Source organism: Platichthys flesus, chromosome 1 (genome assembly GCF_949316205.1).
Source record: "Platichthys flesus chromosome 1, fPlaFle2.1, whole genome shotgun sequence".
Classification (NCBI taxonomy): Eukaryota; Metazoa; Chordata; class Actinopteri; order Pleuronectiformes; family Pleuronectidae; genus Platichthys; species Platichthys flesus.
The window spans coordinates 9,675,116-9,693,043 of NC_084945.1; the positions used below are offsets into that span (position 1 = coordinate 9,675,116).

The window sequence follows — 17,928 nt, forward strand, 5'->3', positions numbered from 1 at the left end:
TGGACGTAACTTCCTCTCGGTAACAAAATAAGACGTTTCGTTAGCCGCCAACATGAGTTACTTTTTGCCGAAATTAACTTGTAAAAAAGACATAGATGAGGTTATTAAATGTGTGGCGGAGAAAGTCGTAGTTCTGAGGTTCGGCAGAGACGAAGACTCGGTTTGTCTCCAGCTCGACGAGATTGTAAGAAAGACAAATAGATACAAGAACCGCTGCTCAGAGTCTGTGTGTTTATGCTAATGTATTAATCTGTCGTTTCTGTCTTACTGCAGTTGTCAAAAACTTCCCACGACCTCAGCAACATGGCGTCGATCTACATCGTGGATGTGAATAAAGCTCCGATCTACACGAGATACTTTGACATCAGCTACATCCCCTCCACCGTCTTCTTCTTCAACGGGCAGCACATGAAGGTGGATTACGGGTGAGAGAACTGCTGAAAATACGATAATTAAGGTTTTCAGTATTAAATGACAGCCACAGCTTCTCAGAGCGATGACTTCTACCTACTTGTTTGATTTAGTAAAATCGAGAAGTGTAAAATATCCATCATGATTGCTAAGAGTCCAAACTGACATATTTAAACTGTTTGTGAATGGACTATAATAATCCTTTATATATACAAAGTAATACAAGCTGCAGATAGTTTTATGTCACCAATCATAGATGCTGCTGATGTAAAGAGGCAAACAGCTTTTCAACATTTATGTTCCTGGGATGGATCTTGGTGTTCAAACATATGTGTTGGAAATAAAAAGATTTTACCAGCTGGATGCGACAGTGTATGGACACCAAAGAAAAAGCATTATGATATCTGCTAAATTTGGTTATCACTTCATTATTTGTACACATCTAAACAAAGCTCAAATAGCAACCAGTAGCAACTTAGTCGCTACACATTCAGTCAATCAAATAGTAATAATCATCTCCATAAATTTACAGAGCCAAAGGCTAAAACTTAAAATGTCTTGTCTTGTCTGACCAACCATGATACATGACAAGAAACAGCCTAAAAACGGCTAATTTTTCAATCTGTTAATCGACTAATTTATTAACTGAACATCTTTGATTTAAAGTCACACAATCCAGCTGCAATCTGGTTGTGGAAATAACAGATTCACATCAAAACATACAAACATTGAGCTACCACAGGCGTGAACACTGTGATGAAACTTTATAATCCCGGATTTATGTTTGGTTGATAATAATTTTACTTTTCTCTCTTTCAGCTCCCCAGATCACACCAAATTTGTCGGCAGTTTTAAGACAAAGCAAGATTTCATGGATCTGATTGAAGTCATATACAGAGGAGCCATGCGGGGAAAGATGATTGTTCAGAGTCCCATCGACCCTCGGAATATTCCCAAATATGATCTCCTCTATCATGGAATTTAAACTCAGGACGTCCACTGTGTGGCCTTACGAACATAATATTTGGTTTCAGAGACGCATCTGCCACTGCTGATTGATTAAGTCACAAAAATGTCTTCAACCTTCAGATACTAAACAACTGTCTGAAGAAGTTTTCATCTCAAGTCTTGCAGATTAGGAGCCTGATTAAATATGTTCACTCTCCAACAGAAGCTAAACATTACATGACCCCTTACCTTTTGTTCTCTGTTGTGTGTTTGCGAAGTTTTGATACATGCAGGTTCCAGTCAGTGGTTTCATAATATTCCACTAATCGACTGGTTCCCCAGGAACATGAAGGTGCTGTTGAGGAAAAGTGAAAGCTTGTAAATATGGATATCATAGTTTTGAAGAATTATAATCTGAGAAATGCAGAAAGTTAACTGAAACTTTGTTTACTAGAAACCTTCAAAGGACCCTGGTGTACTTACACAAACTTCACCTAAACCTCATATAGTGTGACTGTGACTGACTACTATAGAACTAATATACACAATAAAATGTTTAAGATCCCATATTCAAATGTATTAACAGCAGGACATTTTTATGTTCATGTTTTACGGATAGTGTATGAGTTTAGAAGAATGAATCCATGTAGCTTTGCTGTAATTTATTTTTTCCCATGTAAAAATATGTCTTGTGCTTTTTTGATATTTCCAATGGAAATGAGCTGTTTATTGGCAAAACGATACATGCTATGTCGTGGCAATAAACTTTTATATGTTACAACGCACCAGAGTTTTTTTCCCCCGTCTTCCTGTTAACTGTTTTGAGTTAATGTTTACAGTGTAGGGTTCATTTGTAGGTTTACAGTTTCTCAGTGTAAAGAGGAGCAGCTTTTGTCTGGATTGTGTTCACAGTCATCACATTGCTTCATCATGCAAACTGTAAGACATGTTTTTCACTGAGGGATAGGAAAAAAAGGAATAGAACAAAAACGAAACAAAAACGAAACAAAAAACACATACAGATGATAACAATTTACAGTTAATAACTTTCATTCAGGTAGGGATTATAAGAGGATGTTGTATCAGACTACATTAGTTTCACTTAATAAATAACGATGTATAAGTCTGTTGCTATGAATATGACTGGTTCATTTTAAACTCTGGCTTTTATTGTGAAAAACCCTCGGACAGACCGGAAGTGATTCTTCTTCTGAAGGAACACTGCCGGAAGTGGTGTAGCAGAAATGGCAGCGACCTTCTTCAGAGCGTGTTCACGTCAGTTTAGTTAATTCACTGAATATAATGTTCATGTGTCGACCCCAAGAAGTGAAGGTCCAGTGTCTGTAGAGTTCAGCTCAACATCACCGACATGATCTCATTCATCAAGGCCGCTGCAGGCGGACTGACCGGAATCTGCAGATCCTCCGGTCACCGACAAGGTAACGACACTGACACTGTCTGTGCTGTATTTATTCTCCTATCGGTATATTTAACAGGTAGTGTGCATATGAATAAACACTAGATCAATTATATAAGGACATGGAAGGACACTAAAGATATTATTTAACTAACAGTATTATGATAAGTTGTTGACAAAGATATAAAGTAAAGAACAATTATCTGGTGCAGTAATTGTGAGGCATTCAAAACATGTATTGCGATACAACTATAATTGTCTAAATAATATAGTATAAACTTTATATAATCCTTGGCGGAGGTTATAACTCAGAAGCAGGCGTTTGTCAAATTCAGAAATGTAAGCTGAGCTAATTAAGCATTAACATATGATCATTCTGTTTTAACAGGTCCTTTGTACAGCCACTTGAAAGTCCTGGTTGCTGGACTCAAGACGTATGACATCCCACCAGACTTCAGTGGTAAGTATTTATCATCTGATCATGTATTTGTTGTTTTGTCTTATGTATTTTTGATTTATTGCACAAAATAATGACAAGTGTGCATGTCAACAGCGGAGTGGCAAAACCACAGAGTTCACAGACATTTGAGTTGATCCAGATTTTGGATAAAAAAAAAAAAAACTCAGTTAAACAAGACGTGTGTCCTTGAAATAGTATATTATTGTTATTCTCATGTTTCTTTGTTCTTGTGTTTACCTTTCGTAGATGTGGTGCTACCGGAGAAACCTAAACTGAAGTTCATTAACAAGGTGCCCAACTTAAAAAAGGCCAAAAAAGAGATGAAGAAGCTACGTGATATCCAAGGACCGGCGAGGGCAGCAAATACCTTCACTACAGGATCGTACGCTATCGTGGTGAGTCCATTTATCCACTGTAAACATTACCGCTGCTCAAATAATTAAAGTCTATGAAAATGATATACTTTCACCTGATTCATTGATTCAACTGACATTTTGCTCTTCTGCTGTCTCTCTCTCTGATGTTCAGGCCCTAGGCGGGGGCTACCTACACTGGGGTCACATTGAGATGATTCGTCTAACCATCAACCGCAAGATGGATTCCCGGACTACATTTGCCCGGTGGCGCGTCAATGCACCATACAAGCCCCTCACGCGTAAAGGTCTGGGTCAGCGCATGGGTGGAGGAAAGGGAGCCATCGACCACTATGTGACGCCTGTGCGCTACGGCCGTTTAATCGTGGAGGTGGGAGGAAAAGTGGAGCTGGGGGAGGTGCAGCATATCTTGATTGAGGTGGCAAAGAAGCTGCCTTTCCCTGCCAAGGTGAGAAAACAAAGATCTACTTTGCCATTTTCTATATTAACAAACGTAATGTGTTCTGAAAGTATTTTAAATTGAGTACTAACGTCTAGAATAAAACAATTATTTCTTTTGAACACTGTAATTGCAATTCATTTCAACCTTCTGCTTTTTTTCTCTCTTGTATTTCTGTGTTAAAATGTTTTATCATTGATGTTTTTCCAGGTCATGAGCAGAGAGAGCCTAGCAGAACTGCATCAGAAGCAGGCTGATATGGAGGAGAACAACCAGAATCCCTGGACCTTTAAGCAGATTGTGCAGGGCAACATGCTGGGGATCAGGAAGGTGCTCAGCCCCTTTGACCTGCACAACCATGGACGCTTCACTGGCAAATTTCACATCCCAGGGAGGGTGTGACAGGCCTGAGGGACTAGAATCAATAAACTGTGGCACCATCCAGAAGAACTGTTGAAGAAGGAATCAACATTTTGGAAACCAGACTTTCTGTCACATTTGTAAAAACTTTTTTCCATATTTGTTTTGGCATCGTTATTAGAGCCATTGTCATTTTGTTAAACAGACACTCTTACCATTTTTCTGCTTTGAACAAACAAATAAAATATGTATTTCAGTTTCACATTGTGACTCAAGTGTTTTGAAAATATTCAATTTGAGTCTTTTTGATTTATCAACTAAATTGTCAAGAACAAAAAAAACATACAGTTGAAGAGAAAGTATTTACTTCTGTTTATAAAAAAATACGATCATAACAAACATTCCAAAATCTAAAGGAACTAATTTAATTGGATGACGAGAGATGCTTCTCATCCTATAGCAACATTTGTCAGGGTTACACTTGTACATGCTCTGTCATTTGTTGCATTAAAAGTCCAACACAATGTCACATTCAGAGACAGTGTGAAAATAAACATGATCTTAAAAAAATATTTGGATATGAGGATATTGAAATAAATATACCATTGATATAAAGTTGAGTCATATATGAGCAGGGAGATCCCAAGTGTTAGTTATAATAAAACCTTTTATTTATGGCCTTAAAGGATAGTGATAAAAGCAATGTGACACAAAGATCAGTACAAAAAAACTGTAAACAAAACATTTTGTAGGTTTGCCAAATGATATTTAATTATATTATATATTTACTATACTTGATGTCTCCAGAACGACAGATCTATATTAAAAGTTTTTTTAAATAATGTCAATTACCTTTCAATCTATTTTAAATAATTGGTGCTCTATGCCCTATCCTTTTCCTAACAGGTAGCGTTTTGGTCCTGGCGTATTAATGCAGTGGTAACTTTCTAGTATAATTGAAATGAGCCATGTTTGTACATGCATCAATGACCTCACATATTAATATTTCATCTTAACATGAGCACCTTCCATTTTAAGCACAAGTGATGAAATGTATTCAGCCTGAGTAGAGGAGCCGCTGCCTGACAGACCTACTCCGGGGCAAGTTATACCACGTTCCACGCATGCGCGTTATTCGAAAGTAACCGCGAAAAGCAGCTCGTAGGCTAACGAGTCATGAGCTCAAGTTATTAAACTAACATGTCTGCGGTAGTTCTGACTTAACGGAATATACAACTTGTGTTCAAGGCGAGTTTTAACACAACGGAAGTACACGTTTATGTTAGCCGCTGCACCGGTGCTGCTTTGTTTGTGTTAGCTTAGCTCAGCCAGACATTAACGTCACGTTACTTTACATCAGCTCGCCAGCAGATACAAAATGAAACCTGTACGAGGCTCCAGCCGGCCGCCATCCAAAGCTCCTGGTTTAAAACACAAGAAGAAGACGACGAAAGAGACGAAGAAACAACAGACAGCACAGACGGCACAACAACAGGTGAGTGTTGACTCGTGTCTGTAGTGTACTTTCGGTCTGTGGTTGACATGTGAGCTACTGTTGTTGATGCTTCATGGTGTGTTTACTGCAGGACGGAAGAGCAGCACAGAAGAGAAAAGGTAAGAGCCACATGTCAGCACGAGACAATAACAAGAGGGAGGTGACATATCTGTGTCTCTCAATGAAAGACAATCACTTGATAAACAGCAAAACCTTTTATAAATCTGAGCTTCATCAATAGTTATACTGTGCATGCACAATTTGTATTATACATTTTATATTGGACTTTTGTTATATTGCTATTGATGACATCAAACAGTTATTATTATTGTTTCATTTCTCATGGTCTTATAGTAAACATATGAGACCATGTAGGGTTAATGATGGATCACCTCTCTGGCTTTGGTCCTCAAAGCAAACAAACAAACTGTTGTTGTCTTTTTTGGTTCTTCTTGTGTCTGGAGCAGCTGAAGATTCTCCTTCGAATGCAAAGAAAGTCAAGGGACAAAATAACTGGAAGCCGTTGCCACAGTCCACCATCGTTTCTCTGGAGAACATAATGGACCTGTCATTGCTGTGAGTTTCAATGCTCAACACCTGTGAGCCTCTCGTTGCTGCGCTGAAAAGGATTGTTTATTTTTTTTGGCTTATTAAATCAATTTTCCTTTCTTCAAAAGTTGATGCGTTTTTATTTTATTGTAGCGTGTCAATAGACAGTCTGCCTTCTACAACAGAACAGTTTTGCACCCTTCACTTGTTTTATAGATATATTTTGCTGTATGGACATTCAGACACTAACAAATACAAGACACAAAATTAGGTGTTAAGCCTCTCAAGAGAACATGACCTGGGGGCCTGGTGAGTTAGATTGAAAGTTTAGCAGAAGGGCATCATCCCATTCTCCCATTCCTCTGTTCATATAGATCTCCTCAATCTATAATCAGACAGTGTCTGGGTTGTTCACTATTCCAAATAAATATCTTTGTTATCCTGTTAATTCATCTGAAATATGAAAGACAGACAATGCAAATAAATGGATGAGGTTATTAAGGTTTGGCCCACCATTTTTTTTTAGGATGTTAACCTGGTCAAATAAGTCCACCCTCCATCTATTAACACCACAAGTTTGTCAAAATCCACATAACGAAGATACTCTCTTCTCTCCGTGTTATCAGAGCTGTTCTTGCTTTGAAGAGGACAGACAGGAAAGAGAGCCAGGAACATCTGAACCTGATGAAAACCAGGTTAGTAGTAAGTTCATTTGAGACTGACTGATCCAGTGAAAGTTGATAAATTAATATCATAATTTCTCCCCAACCTTTTATTGATGTAAACATCATTATTTCATAAAAGTGAACGGGTAAAACGTTGATGTTTTTTTCGTTGCACTTTTGATTTGGCTGATGTATTTAACTTTTCAGGTTCCTTGCTCAGTGTGCACAGCTCACAGCTCCAGTGCACAAACAAAAAGATTTGAAGAGTTCACATCTCCATCACCAGGAGGAGACTAAGAGGGCTGTGGCTGGAAAGTTGAGTTTGAGCAGAGTGGAGGTGAGAAACACTGTCATCTGGAGGTTTTACACTTCTTTTACGATTATTGGTTGAATAGAAAATTAAATAGAAGTTTAATTTTCTTAAACAAAACGAAAAGGTAGGTTTAATTTATCTGTTGGTTGGACAAAATAGGTGATTGGTTTAATCTTGGTATAATTTTCTTCCTTGTGTTGCTTTGGTGTGTGGGAGCTAATTTTATGTTTACTTTTTAAGTAAAACTATATAGTAAAGTCATAAAGTTTATTGTTAAACGACATTGAAGGAATCGCTGTCAAATTTGTAAAACATTATATTTAGACTGATCTATCTGGATTGGACATTTTCCCTCCCTAATATCTGTATTTGCTGTTTAATTGCTCACTAATTATGTATTTTATATGTAAGGAAATTGTGTCACATTGTGTCATGTTGTCTTTATTACCAGGAAGACTTGCGGGCAGTGGTCCGTGCTCTGGAGAATGCTGAGGATCAGACCGTCTCTTTACAGCAGACATGCAGAGCACTGAGAGACCAGGTAGAAGAAGAGGAGGAGAAGGCTAAAGAGGTACGACATAGTGACACAAACCTACATACAAATATGGTTTATGTGGCCGGAATTTTTAATACCAGCTATTAGTTAGTATATTATTATACTTCAATGTGTTGCTTTAAACTTGGTGGAGTTCTCAGTTTGAATATGATTTTGCACGCTGCCTGTTTTCATGTCCACACAGGAAACCCCTATTTTGGACAGGATAATAAAAAAAACTATAAAGCACTGAAATATGCAGCTAATATGTGTAAAGATATGTTTGGATGAGAAATGTTATCTAATCTGTCTTGTGTGTTTGAGATTTGACTTTATTAAATGGGCCATTTCATTAGTGTAGACGTTAGTATTGAGGTGACCCAGAAAGGGAAGTGGTTGCATTTCTCTCTGCGTGAGTGAGGCTGAACACATCTTGTCGTTCAGTGGAAGAGCGTGGTAGAACAGCTGAAATGTCGGGTCTGAAATAATGGGTATTTTTCTTAAGAAACAATGTCTTAGCAGCACGTACAGGAAATATATATCTTTCCACATCAAAGCATTTTTTTCATGTTTGGTAATTATCTCAATTATTCGAGGGAGAGATAACATTTTATGATTTTCTAACACAGAACATTTCTTCCTGTCTGTTCACACAGATTCTACAGATAAGTAGACAGGCAGTTCTTAACCTTCGTCTCCATCCGCCACAAAAAGACAAAACATCATCAGAGGTGAGTGCGAGTAGTGCACAAAACACTCTTTCACAATATCTACTATGTGCTTGACGTGTTCTTATCGCTTAATACATGTTATTACTATTTTAGGTATTTATGTTGTTGAGATGTAGTGGAAAGGTCTGAGTCAGCTTTTCCTTCCTTGTAACTTCTTTAAACCTGTTTCATGTAGGACAGAGATAAAGTGACATCTGGAGCTTTAGTTGTCATGTTGATCTTATCAACTTCTGCCGACAGAAAGTACACCTGCTAGAAGGACACAATCTATGGTTGTGCTGAATATTTGTTCTTGTTTTCCTCAGACAATGAAAAAGATTATAGCAGACAGTGACTCTGAAGCCACTGCACGAAGACTGGGAGAAATTCTGCAGAAGTCTAAGGCCGTTCAGAACGCACAGGTGCTGCTTCTACACGCACACAAACACGCTGATCGACTGTTCAGCTCCGGCTGCAGCTCCAGCAGTGGTTCACCTTGTTCAGAAGGAACTTAGCCAAGTCTTCCTTTACACCTGTCGGAAAAACAATTGTTTGAACAAAGTTTACAGGTGTAAGTATTGTGTGCACACATTGTTTGGAGTGTGTGAAAATATAACCTGGTCTCAAAGAAACTCAGTTCCACTTTTTTCAATTAGCAAATTCAGCTCTAACATTGCTACCAGTTATTGTAGTGCTACCGACCGCAGTTGTGTAAACCAGAGGATTGTGGAAGTATGTAAAAATGAGGGTGGAAGTGACACTTCTCTGCTGGAAATTCATTGCGGTGGAAGTCACACTATGCTTCTCGTCTCCGGTTTTGTGCTTTCACCTCAGCATTCAGTGAATGTTGTATTTGAATTAACATTTACACTAAAGATGCATTTGTTTGTGGTTGAATGAATGCTCAAATATCCATCTTCATATTCAGCATGCTGTAGAAAAGTATCAACAAAAAAGCCTGCAAGTGTTTGTATGATCAGGTGTAATAAAATAATACAATTTAATAAAATCAACTTTTATTTATGAATGTTTTAATGTAGACAGAAAATACATGTAAAGTGCCACCATTCATTTACATTGAAGCCATTTTTTGCACAAATAAAGTCCAGTCATGATTGTGGTACATTCACAATGTCACCGAAAATCGTGCAACTTCCGTTAAGCTTGTTTTGCTTTTTCCTCACAGTCATACATTCAGTGGGTCATTCAGTAGGAACAGGTAGCAACGGTAGGTCGATACGGACCATAGACTGTAAAAAAAACAAATTCGTTTTTATCATAACAGTTCCACAAAGGTGATGCCAAATCGCCTTCATTGCCCTTTGAGGGCTGGCTGAGTTATAGGGCACCCTCCTCCATGTCAGTGGATGGGACATGTACCAAACTAAGGTAGTGTTCATACCATTAAAACAGGTGTGAAATGTCATGATTGACAGCTGGGACTGACTCATGTGTCGTCATCTGCATGTATCAGCCTGGAGACCTGTGGTTCATCTTTATATACACTCTGTGATCAGGACCTTTTTTAACATAGAAATCTCATACAGGCATAAGAAATTCTGAGTATATGTTACATGAGTCATACTGAGACGGTACGTGTGAGATATTATGTAATGTTGTATTGTAAGCACCCATTACTATGGAGACCGGAATCTCTAATTTTCAAACATCGGGCCTGAGGCTTCATATCTAAGAAGGTGTTTCCTGCCCACAAACCGACATACAAGATGGTTCACGAATTCGCTTTTGATTCCAGGTAAGACCCTGCCTTCAGCGTGTCGCAACAGAAGAGGCATTTTTCGAGTCCTCAGTCATCTGGTTTTACTGACCATGTATCTTCTTGTTCCAGGGTAGAGGAATCCAGTGTTTCCTCTGTCAGGCTTTGTCTGTCAGGCAAATTATGAGAGCTGAGCTGTGTTTACCTAAAATGTTGAAATTATGATTTCTGCCAACATCTATCCACGCCCTTTAAAACAAACTTTTTTATGCTAATCTCCTGTCAGAAGTGTTTCTTACATGGTCGAATAACACAAATGGGAGCAGTCGAACTATTATTGCGCCTCAATCAGTTCAGATTACAGTCAAATCAGTGCAGCAGGAGAATGTCTCCTCTACATATAGGTCACGAGATCCACAAATTTTTCCATCTGCTGGGCCCGTCACACTGGTCTGGAAAAGACTGGCCTGAAAATTCCTCAAACCTCTTTCTCATCTTTACTCTGCTCCCTTTTTGGATTGGATAGGAGCAATCTTCACTATTGGAGGAATCAACCAATTAAAAGCAACATCTACATTTTCCACTTTACAAACATGAAAAGCATTTATGTTTTGAAGTAACAAATTTACCTAAAACTCACACTGTTGACCCCTCGGTTACATCCGTGAGTTCTTCAGTGACTTCCTCCGTATAGACTCTGTGGAGTCGTCGTTGAAAAGTCGCTCAATCGTGGAGACAAGTGAAGCTTTGACAGCCCGGCTTAAGCCTCTGGCAGCAAACACATAGAGCACAGGATTAAGAGCACTCTTGATGTACACCAGGTACAGTGATATGTATTTGCCAATTAACGTGCTTCGATACAGCTTTTTCCAATCAGGGTGAGCCACGACCAAGGCTCCCAGGAACCTACAAACAAAATAGGGCACCCAGCAGGTGAGGAAGAGGAGCATGGTGAAAAAGAGCACGTGGTACATCCTGGTCATCCTGCGTGCAGTTGAAGAGCTGGAGGAGGTGGGTGATGGAGACAGTGCTTGGTGCTGAACGGTGAGTAGGACGGCCATGTTACTTCCCAGGAACACCAGCAGGGGCAGGATGAAACCTACTATTGTCTCTGTGAGAAACAGCCCCATGTTAAAGTCTCCGCCTTCTAGACACTGGTATTTTCCGTTAATTTCCAACAGGACAGCGCTGTGCAAGTAGGGGGTAGACATAATGGTGGCTACCAGCCATACGAGTCCACAGGCCAGAGGAACAGCCCAGGAAGGCCGTCGCAGGCGAGCCCACACAGGTCTGAGCAGACACAGGCATCGCTCCAACGCAACAGCGCAGAGAAGGAAGGCGGAGGCGTACAGCCCCAGGCCTCGCAGGAATATGATGAAGTGGCAGAAGACAAGACCAAACGGCCAGCTGTAGTCGTTAACAATGTAGCCCAACATGAGTGGGGTCCTCAGGAGAAGCACCAAGTCAGATAGGGCCAGGTTCAGTACATAGATACGGAAGCTGCTGGCGGCACGCGTCTGCTCACCACTGCCTCGGCGCTGCAAGTGGCTGTGACGCTGCAGTCCAAGTGCCCAGACCACCAGCACATTCAGAGAGATGCCCACCTGGAGGAGCCGAGAGAAGCAGCAGGACTTGAGACTTCGATGACTTTAAAAGAATCAGTTTCACCTTTACAGGACTGAGCTCTTGTCCCCTTGGAATGAGTTAGAGGAGACGACCAATTGGACTCTCATGTCTGTTCAATAAATATTAAACTACAAAGGAAGTTGGCTTAGCTTGGAGGCTGGAAACAAATGGAAATTGCTAGCCTGGCTTTGGCGAAATAATAACATCTGACGATCTGGCACAACCTAATGTTAATTACTAAACATGTTATATGTTTTATATAGTTGTGGTTTTATTAGGTGTGTGTGCACTTGGCCCAGAAACAGTCTTTGCATTTCTCCAAAATGTTTACCTATTTATTTAAAAGATGTTAAGGGAAACGACAAGACCTATCTATCTACCTGAGTCCCTGTAACATTGTTACTCGTTTAAAAAAATCCCCGAAACCAATAAACTATCCTTGTTTTCAGCTCCAGGTCCAATAGCAGGGTACAAGCCAATAAGAATTTCTCACCAGAAAGATGAGCAGAGTCGCTGTGATCTGGATTCCCTTGATGGCCCCTTCTTGCCAAGAGCTGCTGGAGAGGTTGGGGCTGGTCAGAGGCGGGTTCACTGCAGTGACAGGAAACTGTGTCCCATTCATGTTAGCCATGGACGTGACCTGGAGAGGAGGCGAAACACATGAGGCATATTTTAGGTTATTTTTTCATCTGCGGTTGTTTGCTACCCATTCAGTTTTCGTGGTGATCCAACCAATTTATTTCACTTTGCGACCTTTCTCAAAAAAGTGAACAGTTGAAAATTTGTGCAGATGTTGGTTAATGATCCGGATTTTGTGAATCAAAATACACATTTTACATGGGGGTGATCTTTATTGTACAGTGCCAAATATTCCTTTCGACTCTATCCGATAATTTATATTTTGCCTATATTAAACAGTTTGAGTTCTGCAAGTTCCTGTCTGGCTAAATATATGGATTTCACTTGAGTCTGTTGCCTAAATGTTGAACAGGCTTATGTGGAAATCACATAGACCACAGACTTCCTTCGAACTTTTTAGAAATCGCGGTGAATAAATTTAGTTTAGCAATGCAGCCTGTGTTTTTTTTAGCATGTCTGCCTACAGACAGATAACGTCAAAGGACATTGCATTGGTTTGCAGGTGACTTATCTTTAACTTAACCCTTACCACTACATGCTTACCCCAGTGCTGTAGAAAATGGAATAGATAACCAAAGAAGGAGCAGCTTTTCTCTCTAAAAAAATTCAACTCCTCACAATGATATAACAGCTGCTCACCCACAGAGCCGCCAGGTGTTGTTTTAGCAGTAATGATTCAAGAGACAGGAATCAGAGTTTGTCCCCTGAAGGCTCTGCTGCCCCGGGGCCCTGACTGAATGCACATCCAGACTGAGCCTGTTTGTTTGCAGCTTGGGTGACATAAGCATTCATGCTGATAACACTCCTGTGTGAATCAACCCCTCCTTTGGTCTCCACACAGAAGCAGCACACCCCCTTGCCAAAGCAACTGATATCAGTTGTGATTTTCAGTGATCGAAAGCTCGTAAAATTCTGATTCCTAGTATCAGCGGGGACCAATACGGATAGGAAACAGGGTTCACACAATCTTGTAAATTTAAAGAGTTTGTTTCTTACCTCCTTCGTTGTCCTTGTGTGTGGGAGAGACTGAGCAGGAGATAGAGAGAGGTGTGCTCACTGGCTGCTATTAGATCATTATCACCCCCTCCCTCGTCCCTCGCACTTGATCATGTTAGTCTTCAGCCAATGACAAGCCATTTCCTGTGTCCAAACTGATTTGCATAAGCACACATTAACTATAACAGCATAAAAGGCAAAGAGAACCAAGTTATACATTAAACTGATGATTCATTGATATATTGAAAAATTTTGCAGTAAAACATCCATGTTCTCCAGGTTATTACTTTATTCCCCTGCTTGTTTCTGTGGATACTCTGACATACTTTTCCATAAAGAATGCTCTTTGGAAATTTCCAGATAAGACATTTGCTCTGTGGATGTAAAATCTGACAGGAAGAACTGGGAGGAAGGGGGAGTAAAATGCGGCAAATGTTCCCCAAGTTCCCCTCGAACTGACAATGCTAAAATTACATGACATCTTAAAACCCCATGACACCTTTTTACATCATTATTTATATAGAAACATCAGAGAAGCAATAAGTGTCTTTTTTAACTGGAAAAATATAAAAGGTCCTGGATGATACAGTAAGCAAAGTAAACCAGGTTGCTTTTAACATTCAAAACCGTACGTGTTTTAAAACAATAACATCCGGTTAAGCAGACCGTTGTGGTTTCAGCTTCTGCAAGTTGTGGTTTAGCAGCTGGAACGAAGTTTGTCAGAAGTAACAGAGCAAACAGCGACTCAAGATCTCCGTTTCGATTCCCAATATAGCTCCAAGTTTCTTATTGGTCAATGCTGCTGGCGCCAAAACACTTTCCTGAAAATAGAAGTTGGAGGATTCAACACAGCTCTCTGCTTTTACAAAACACACACGTGTATGGTGTTTGGATAGAAGTGTGTTTTTGGGTTGTTCAGACACGAAAGCACTATTCTAGACACCTGCTGGCAGCTGCCACTTAAACTTCTGAAGTTTGTTTGTTAAACCTTCAAAGCATAAGCTATAAAAATAATTGAAAAACCCAAAGAAGAAACATTTTAACTGGTAGGAAGTAGAAACTTGAATTAACACAAAGGGAAAATTCCTAAAACAGCAGGGAGCTGTTGTTTTTAATAACTGTTACTCAAATTTGAATAAGTATATTTTTAGACGCACATTTTGTGGGTATGGAATTTATTGACTAAAATGTGAGATGTCACCAAACCTAACATGTTTTGAAAATAAAGCTGGCTTTGAAGTCTGCTCTGTCGTGATGATAAGACACGCCCTGTGCGAGGTTCTCACACTGAGGATGCAATTGTGGATTTTCACCAATAGATGACAGTGCTGCTCATTCGGTGAGAGGAGGCGCTGTGATTGGTTATTTTGTCTTCATGTCTCTTTGAGGGTTGACATTCTTTTTTTCTAATTTGTATGTGAGTGAACTTTATATGACTTTAATTACATGAGCAGCTTTAAGGGATTTTTGTGTTTCCAGAATGAATAACAATGATGACCTTTGAAACGTTTGTTTCACATGTCTTTATACTGAGAACTGTCAAGCTGTTTGTTTGTTAAGAATATGTGTTGTTTTTATAATAAACATATTTGTATTTTCTATAATAATACATATTTCTTGTATAATTTTTCATTCATTACTTAATCTTTTTCCAAAAATATAACTGGAATATCTTTATCTGTATCCATTTTGCAGTTGGTTCTACCTTTGAGCCGTAGAAATGATTATTAATAAATTATATATTGGCTAAATGATTTTCCTGGAATGGAGTTGGAAACATTTTCCATTTTTCAAAACTTAAACCGGGTTGCATACTAATTTATTATGATATGTTTAAATAGGGAGCATTTTCATTTGAAATGATTGCCTGTGTGTGGGAGATGTCAGACTGTCTGAATTAAGGGTTTATGCAATTGTTTTGGTTCCTACTCCACATTTTCTGTGAAATGTGTTTATTTGGTTTTAATCATTGATAAAAACTAATTAGCAGTCCCTCAACATTAGTTACAGATTGAAGAGCATGTGAATTATGAATATTGAACATGATTCACGTCATCTTCAAGTTTAACATTAATTCATAGACTTGATTTTCTTTTGATATAAGACATTTCCAGTTGTAATTACACTAGTTTGTGTTTTGAAATAATTGTAATGTGTGGAGTGATGACTGTGAGCTTATAAAACAAGCAGATTTATCGAGGGACTGTTCAAAATTTAAACAAAATTTCTTTCTGTCTTTGTTTCTTTCTTATTGATTTGTATGGTCACATAATGAGATTAATCCCTTGACACACAGTCTGGATGACTTAAAATATTATAACATTTGTATCATAGGAATAAAACTTGAGTTTTAGGATAATACCAGAGGGAGGATGAGGAGGAGTTTAAAATTCTTCTTCTTGCCTCCAATGATGCCAATGCTGCAATATTCTTAAATTTTTAATGAAAAAATAAACAGTAGCTGTCTAAATATGATGGAGGATGCAAATTGAAAAGAAGTCAATTCGGGACAATGGGTACTTATGTTTATTTTTTCCTCAGCATCATCACCCTAAGAGCAGTTCCCCCTTTTTCTATTTATACTTTGCTTTAACATGTGGAAGATGCATTTTTTTAAAAGAGCAAAGAATACAGGATGTGAGACCCGTGACAAAATACAATCAAGCCCTGACTTTGGAGTTACAATGGAAAATGTTTGATTCTGGGAGAGCGAAGAGACGCGCCGGAAATTATGGAAAAATGGAGGGTGAGTTATGTTTTGTTTCTTTAGACAATAAAGCCAGTTTACCATACAAACCTATTATGTGTGCAATATATAACCAATATGTGAGTTACTGACAAATCTTCAAAAAACCAAACAACCTAATACATCAATAAAGAAATAGAAGTGATGTGTTGTTGTGCAGGCAGTTTTTAAATTAACAGTCAAGTAGATAAGACAAGTAGATTGAACATTTTCATGAAACCAGTCACGACTACTTTCAATAAACCAACAATTTGAGAAGTGTGTTTGAATATTCAAAGTTGCTGTGTGGAATTTAACCAGTGTCGGTCTTTCCACCTCTGATCCTCGCCCACACTTCCTGAAAACCGGCTAATTATAGACGCTGGGGTTTTGATCGGGGGAAACCAAATCTTTTTTGAACCTAGTGTTTATTGAGGTATAAGTTGTTTAATGTTTTGCAGTAAACTGTTGCTGTTTTTGGTTTGAGACGGATGTTTTAAGGATATTAAAATAAGATATATCTGCCAAAGAAACAACGACCTCAGTCTATGTCAAGTCTGACATTTCCCCCCGTGGTTTCACATATATCACACTTTGACGACACACAGACCGCGGCATCGAGAGCTGGAAGTGTTATCAGATCATATCAGCTGTATGTCTGTCGGGCCTCTCATGCGTATCCCACATATGACAGGAAAGCATGATGAAGACAGGCCCTCGGGTTGCCCACGTGGAAACACTGTGACGGAGATCTGCTTTGAAGAAACATATAGAAAAAAGAAAGTTTTTTTTTTTTTTTTGCTGCTTTCATCACATAAAAAATCCTTTTGCTTTAATGTACAAACTTTCTCGCTGGTTTTCGTTTCTGGTTTCCTTTGCTGTAGCTCAGAGAAGAATAGAAAGTAGGTGAGGGTGTGAGTGAAGGTGACGATAGTGATGAGCTCCGTTTCTGATCAAATTTGACGTCACCTTAAGAAGATTAAAATCTGCTTTCCCCTTAACACCTACATGTGATATTAGTTCCCCATTCTGGTGAAGGTTAGATATTTACATTTTAAATGATGATCAATCAATCAATCAAATTTTCTTTGTGTAGCCCATATTCACAAATCCCAATTTGTCTCATAGGGCTTAAAGGGATGGTTCACCCAAAAATGAAAATGCACTCATTATCTACTAACCAATATGCGGATGGAGGGGCTGGCGAAGTGTTCGAGTCGAAAACAGTTTTTGGAGCCGAATCCAATAAAATGTAATTAAATGGTGACCACGTCTTCAAATGTATACTGCTCCTATCATCCAAGTTTCCAGAAGCCCCGACATTCAAATTCAACTCATAACGAGATGATTTACACCGTGTCTCTAGTCTGAATGTCCTTTGATATCTTCCTCCGGAGCCCTTTTCAAGTGTGGATCACAACAGACATTAAAACATGGTGTACAATGAACTTGTTTGAGATGAATATAAATATTGGATTTTTTGCACACTTGGATGTCAACCCAGGAGCAGTATGGAGGCATTTTAAGTCTTTGCCTGTTGTTTTTTTAA

General features: G+C 38.9%; 4 protein-coding genes across 5 annotated transcripts; 3 read left to right on the plus strand and 1 right to left on the minus strand.

Moving 5' to 3' along the window:
- Nucleotides 1-8: 8 nt before the first annotated feature.
- Nucleotides 9-2,134, plus strand: txnl4b (thioredoxin-like 4B). Its single transcript, XM_062381709.1, has 3 exons — nucleotides 9-184; nucleotides 274-425; nucleotides 1,231-2,134. Exons 1-3 carry the CDS (start codon nucleotides 53-55, stop codon nucleotides 1,394-1,396), a joined length of 450 nt encoding a protein of 149 aa, XP_062237693.1. The 5' UTR covers nucleotides 9-52; the 3' UTR covers nucleotides 1,397-2,134.
- A 446-nt stretch (nucleotides 2,135-2,580) lies between these two features.
- mrpl16 (mitochondrial ribosomal protein L16) lies at nucleotides 2,581-4,671 on the plus strand. Its single transcript, XM_062381721.1, has 5 exons — nucleotides 2,581-2,798; nucleotides 3,165-3,236; nucleotides 3,483-3,631; nucleotides 3,765-4,058; nucleotides 4,260-4,671. Exons 1-5 carry the CDS (start codon nucleotides 2,729-2,731, stop codon nucleotides 4,449-4,451), a joined length of 777 nt encoding a protein of 258 aa, XP_062237705.1. The 5' UTR covers nucleotides 2,581-2,728; the 3' UTR covers nucleotides 4,452-4,671.
- An 838-nt stretch (nucleotides 4,672-5,509) lies between these two features.
- On the plus strand, nucleotides 5,510-9,772 carry cenpq (centromere protein Q). Of its 2 annotated transcripts, XM_062381751.1 has the most exons (9): nucleotides 5,510-5,657; nucleotides 5,770-5,904; nucleotides 5,996-6,023; nucleotides 6,372-6,480; nucleotides 7,080-7,148; nucleotides 7,326-7,455; nucleotides 7,883-8,002; nucleotides 8,623-8,697; nucleotides 9,003-9,772. In XM_062381751.1, exons 2-9 carry the CDS (start codon nucleotides 5,788-5,790, stop codon nucleotides 9,189-9,191), a joined length of 837 nt encoding a protein of 278 aa, XP_062237735.1. In that variant the 5' UTR covers nucleotides 5,510-5,657; nucleotides 5,770-5,787; the 3' UTR covers nucleotides 9,192-9,772. The 2 variants fall into 2 exon arrangements, with proteins under 2 accessions (XP_062237735.1, XP_062237729.1); XM_062381745.1 differs by having other exon boundaries at nucleotides 5,516-5,904.
- A 7-nt stretch (nucleotides 9,773-9,779) lies between these two features.
- On the minus strand, nucleotides 9,780-13,751 carry LOC133941531 (C5a anaphylatoxin chemotactic receptor 1). Its single transcript, XM_062381733.1, has 3 exons — nucleotides 13,655-13,751; nucleotides 12,513-12,659; nucleotides 9,780-11,997 (listed from the first exon to the last, which is right to left on the minus strand). The coding sequence occupies exons 2-3, from the start codon at nucleotides 12,648-12,650 to the stop codon at nucleotides 11,050-11,052; spliced, it is 1,086 nt and encodes a 361-aa protein (XP_062237717.1). The 5' UTR covers nucleotides 12,651-12,659; nucleotides 13,655-13,751; the 3' UTR covers nucleotides 9,780-11,049.
- Between the last annotated feature and the right edge of the window lie 4,177 nt (nucleotides 13,752-17,928).

What these genes read in the sequence shown, in the direction of transcription:
- txnl4b (XM_062381709.1), top strand. Translation starts at nt 53, where the DNA reads ATGAGTTACTTTTTGCCGAAATTAACTTGTAAAAAAGACATAGATGAG. An exon ending in GTCTCCAGCTCGACGAGATT is followed by an intron (nt 185 to 273) that starts GTAAGAAAGACA and finishes GTCTTACTGCAG; the next exon opens with TTGTCAAAAACTTCCCACGA. An exon ending in CACATGAAGGTGGATTACGG is followed by an intron (nt 426 to 1,230) that starts GTGAGAGAACTG and finishes TCTCTCTTTCAG; the next exon opens with CTCCCCAGATCACACCAAAT.
- mrpl16 (XM_062381721.1), top strand. Translation starts at nt 2,729, where the DNA reads ATGATCTCATTCATCAAGGCCGCTGCAGGCGGACTGACCGGAATCTGC. An exon ending in ATCCTCCGGTCACCGACAAG is followed by an intron (nt 2,799 to 3,164) that starts GTAACGACACTG and finishes CTGTTTTAACAG; the next exon opens with GTCCTTTGTACAGCCACTTG. An exon ending in CAGGATCGTACGCTATCGTG is followed by an intron (nt 3,632 to 3,764) that starts GTGAGTCCATTT and finishes TCTGATGTTCAG; the next exon opens with GCCCTAGGCGGGGGCTACCT.
- cenpq (XM_062381751.1), top strand. Translation starts at nt 5,788, where the DNA reads ATGAAACCTGTACGAGGCTCCAGCCGGCCGCCATCCAAAGCTCCTGGT. An exon ending in CTGAACCTGATGAAAACCAG is followed by an intron (nt 7,149 to 7,325) that starts GTTAGTAGTAAG and finishes TTAACTTTTCAG; the next exon opens with GTTCCTTGCTCAGTGTGCAC. An exon ending in AGGAGGAGAAGGCTAAAGAG is followed by an intron (nt 8,003 to 8,622) that starts GTACGACATAGT and finishes CTGTTCACACAG; the next exon opens with ATTCTACAGATAAGTAGACA.
- LOC133941531 (XM_062381733.1), bottom strand. Translation starts at nt 12,650, where the DNA reads ATGGCTAACATGAATGGGACACAGTTTCCTGTCACTGCAGTGAACCCG. An exon ending in CGACTCTGCTCATCTTTCTG is followed by an intron (nt 11,998 to 12,512) that starts GTGAGAAATTCT and finishes CGGCTCCTCCAG; the next exon opens with GTGGGCATCTCTCTGAATGT.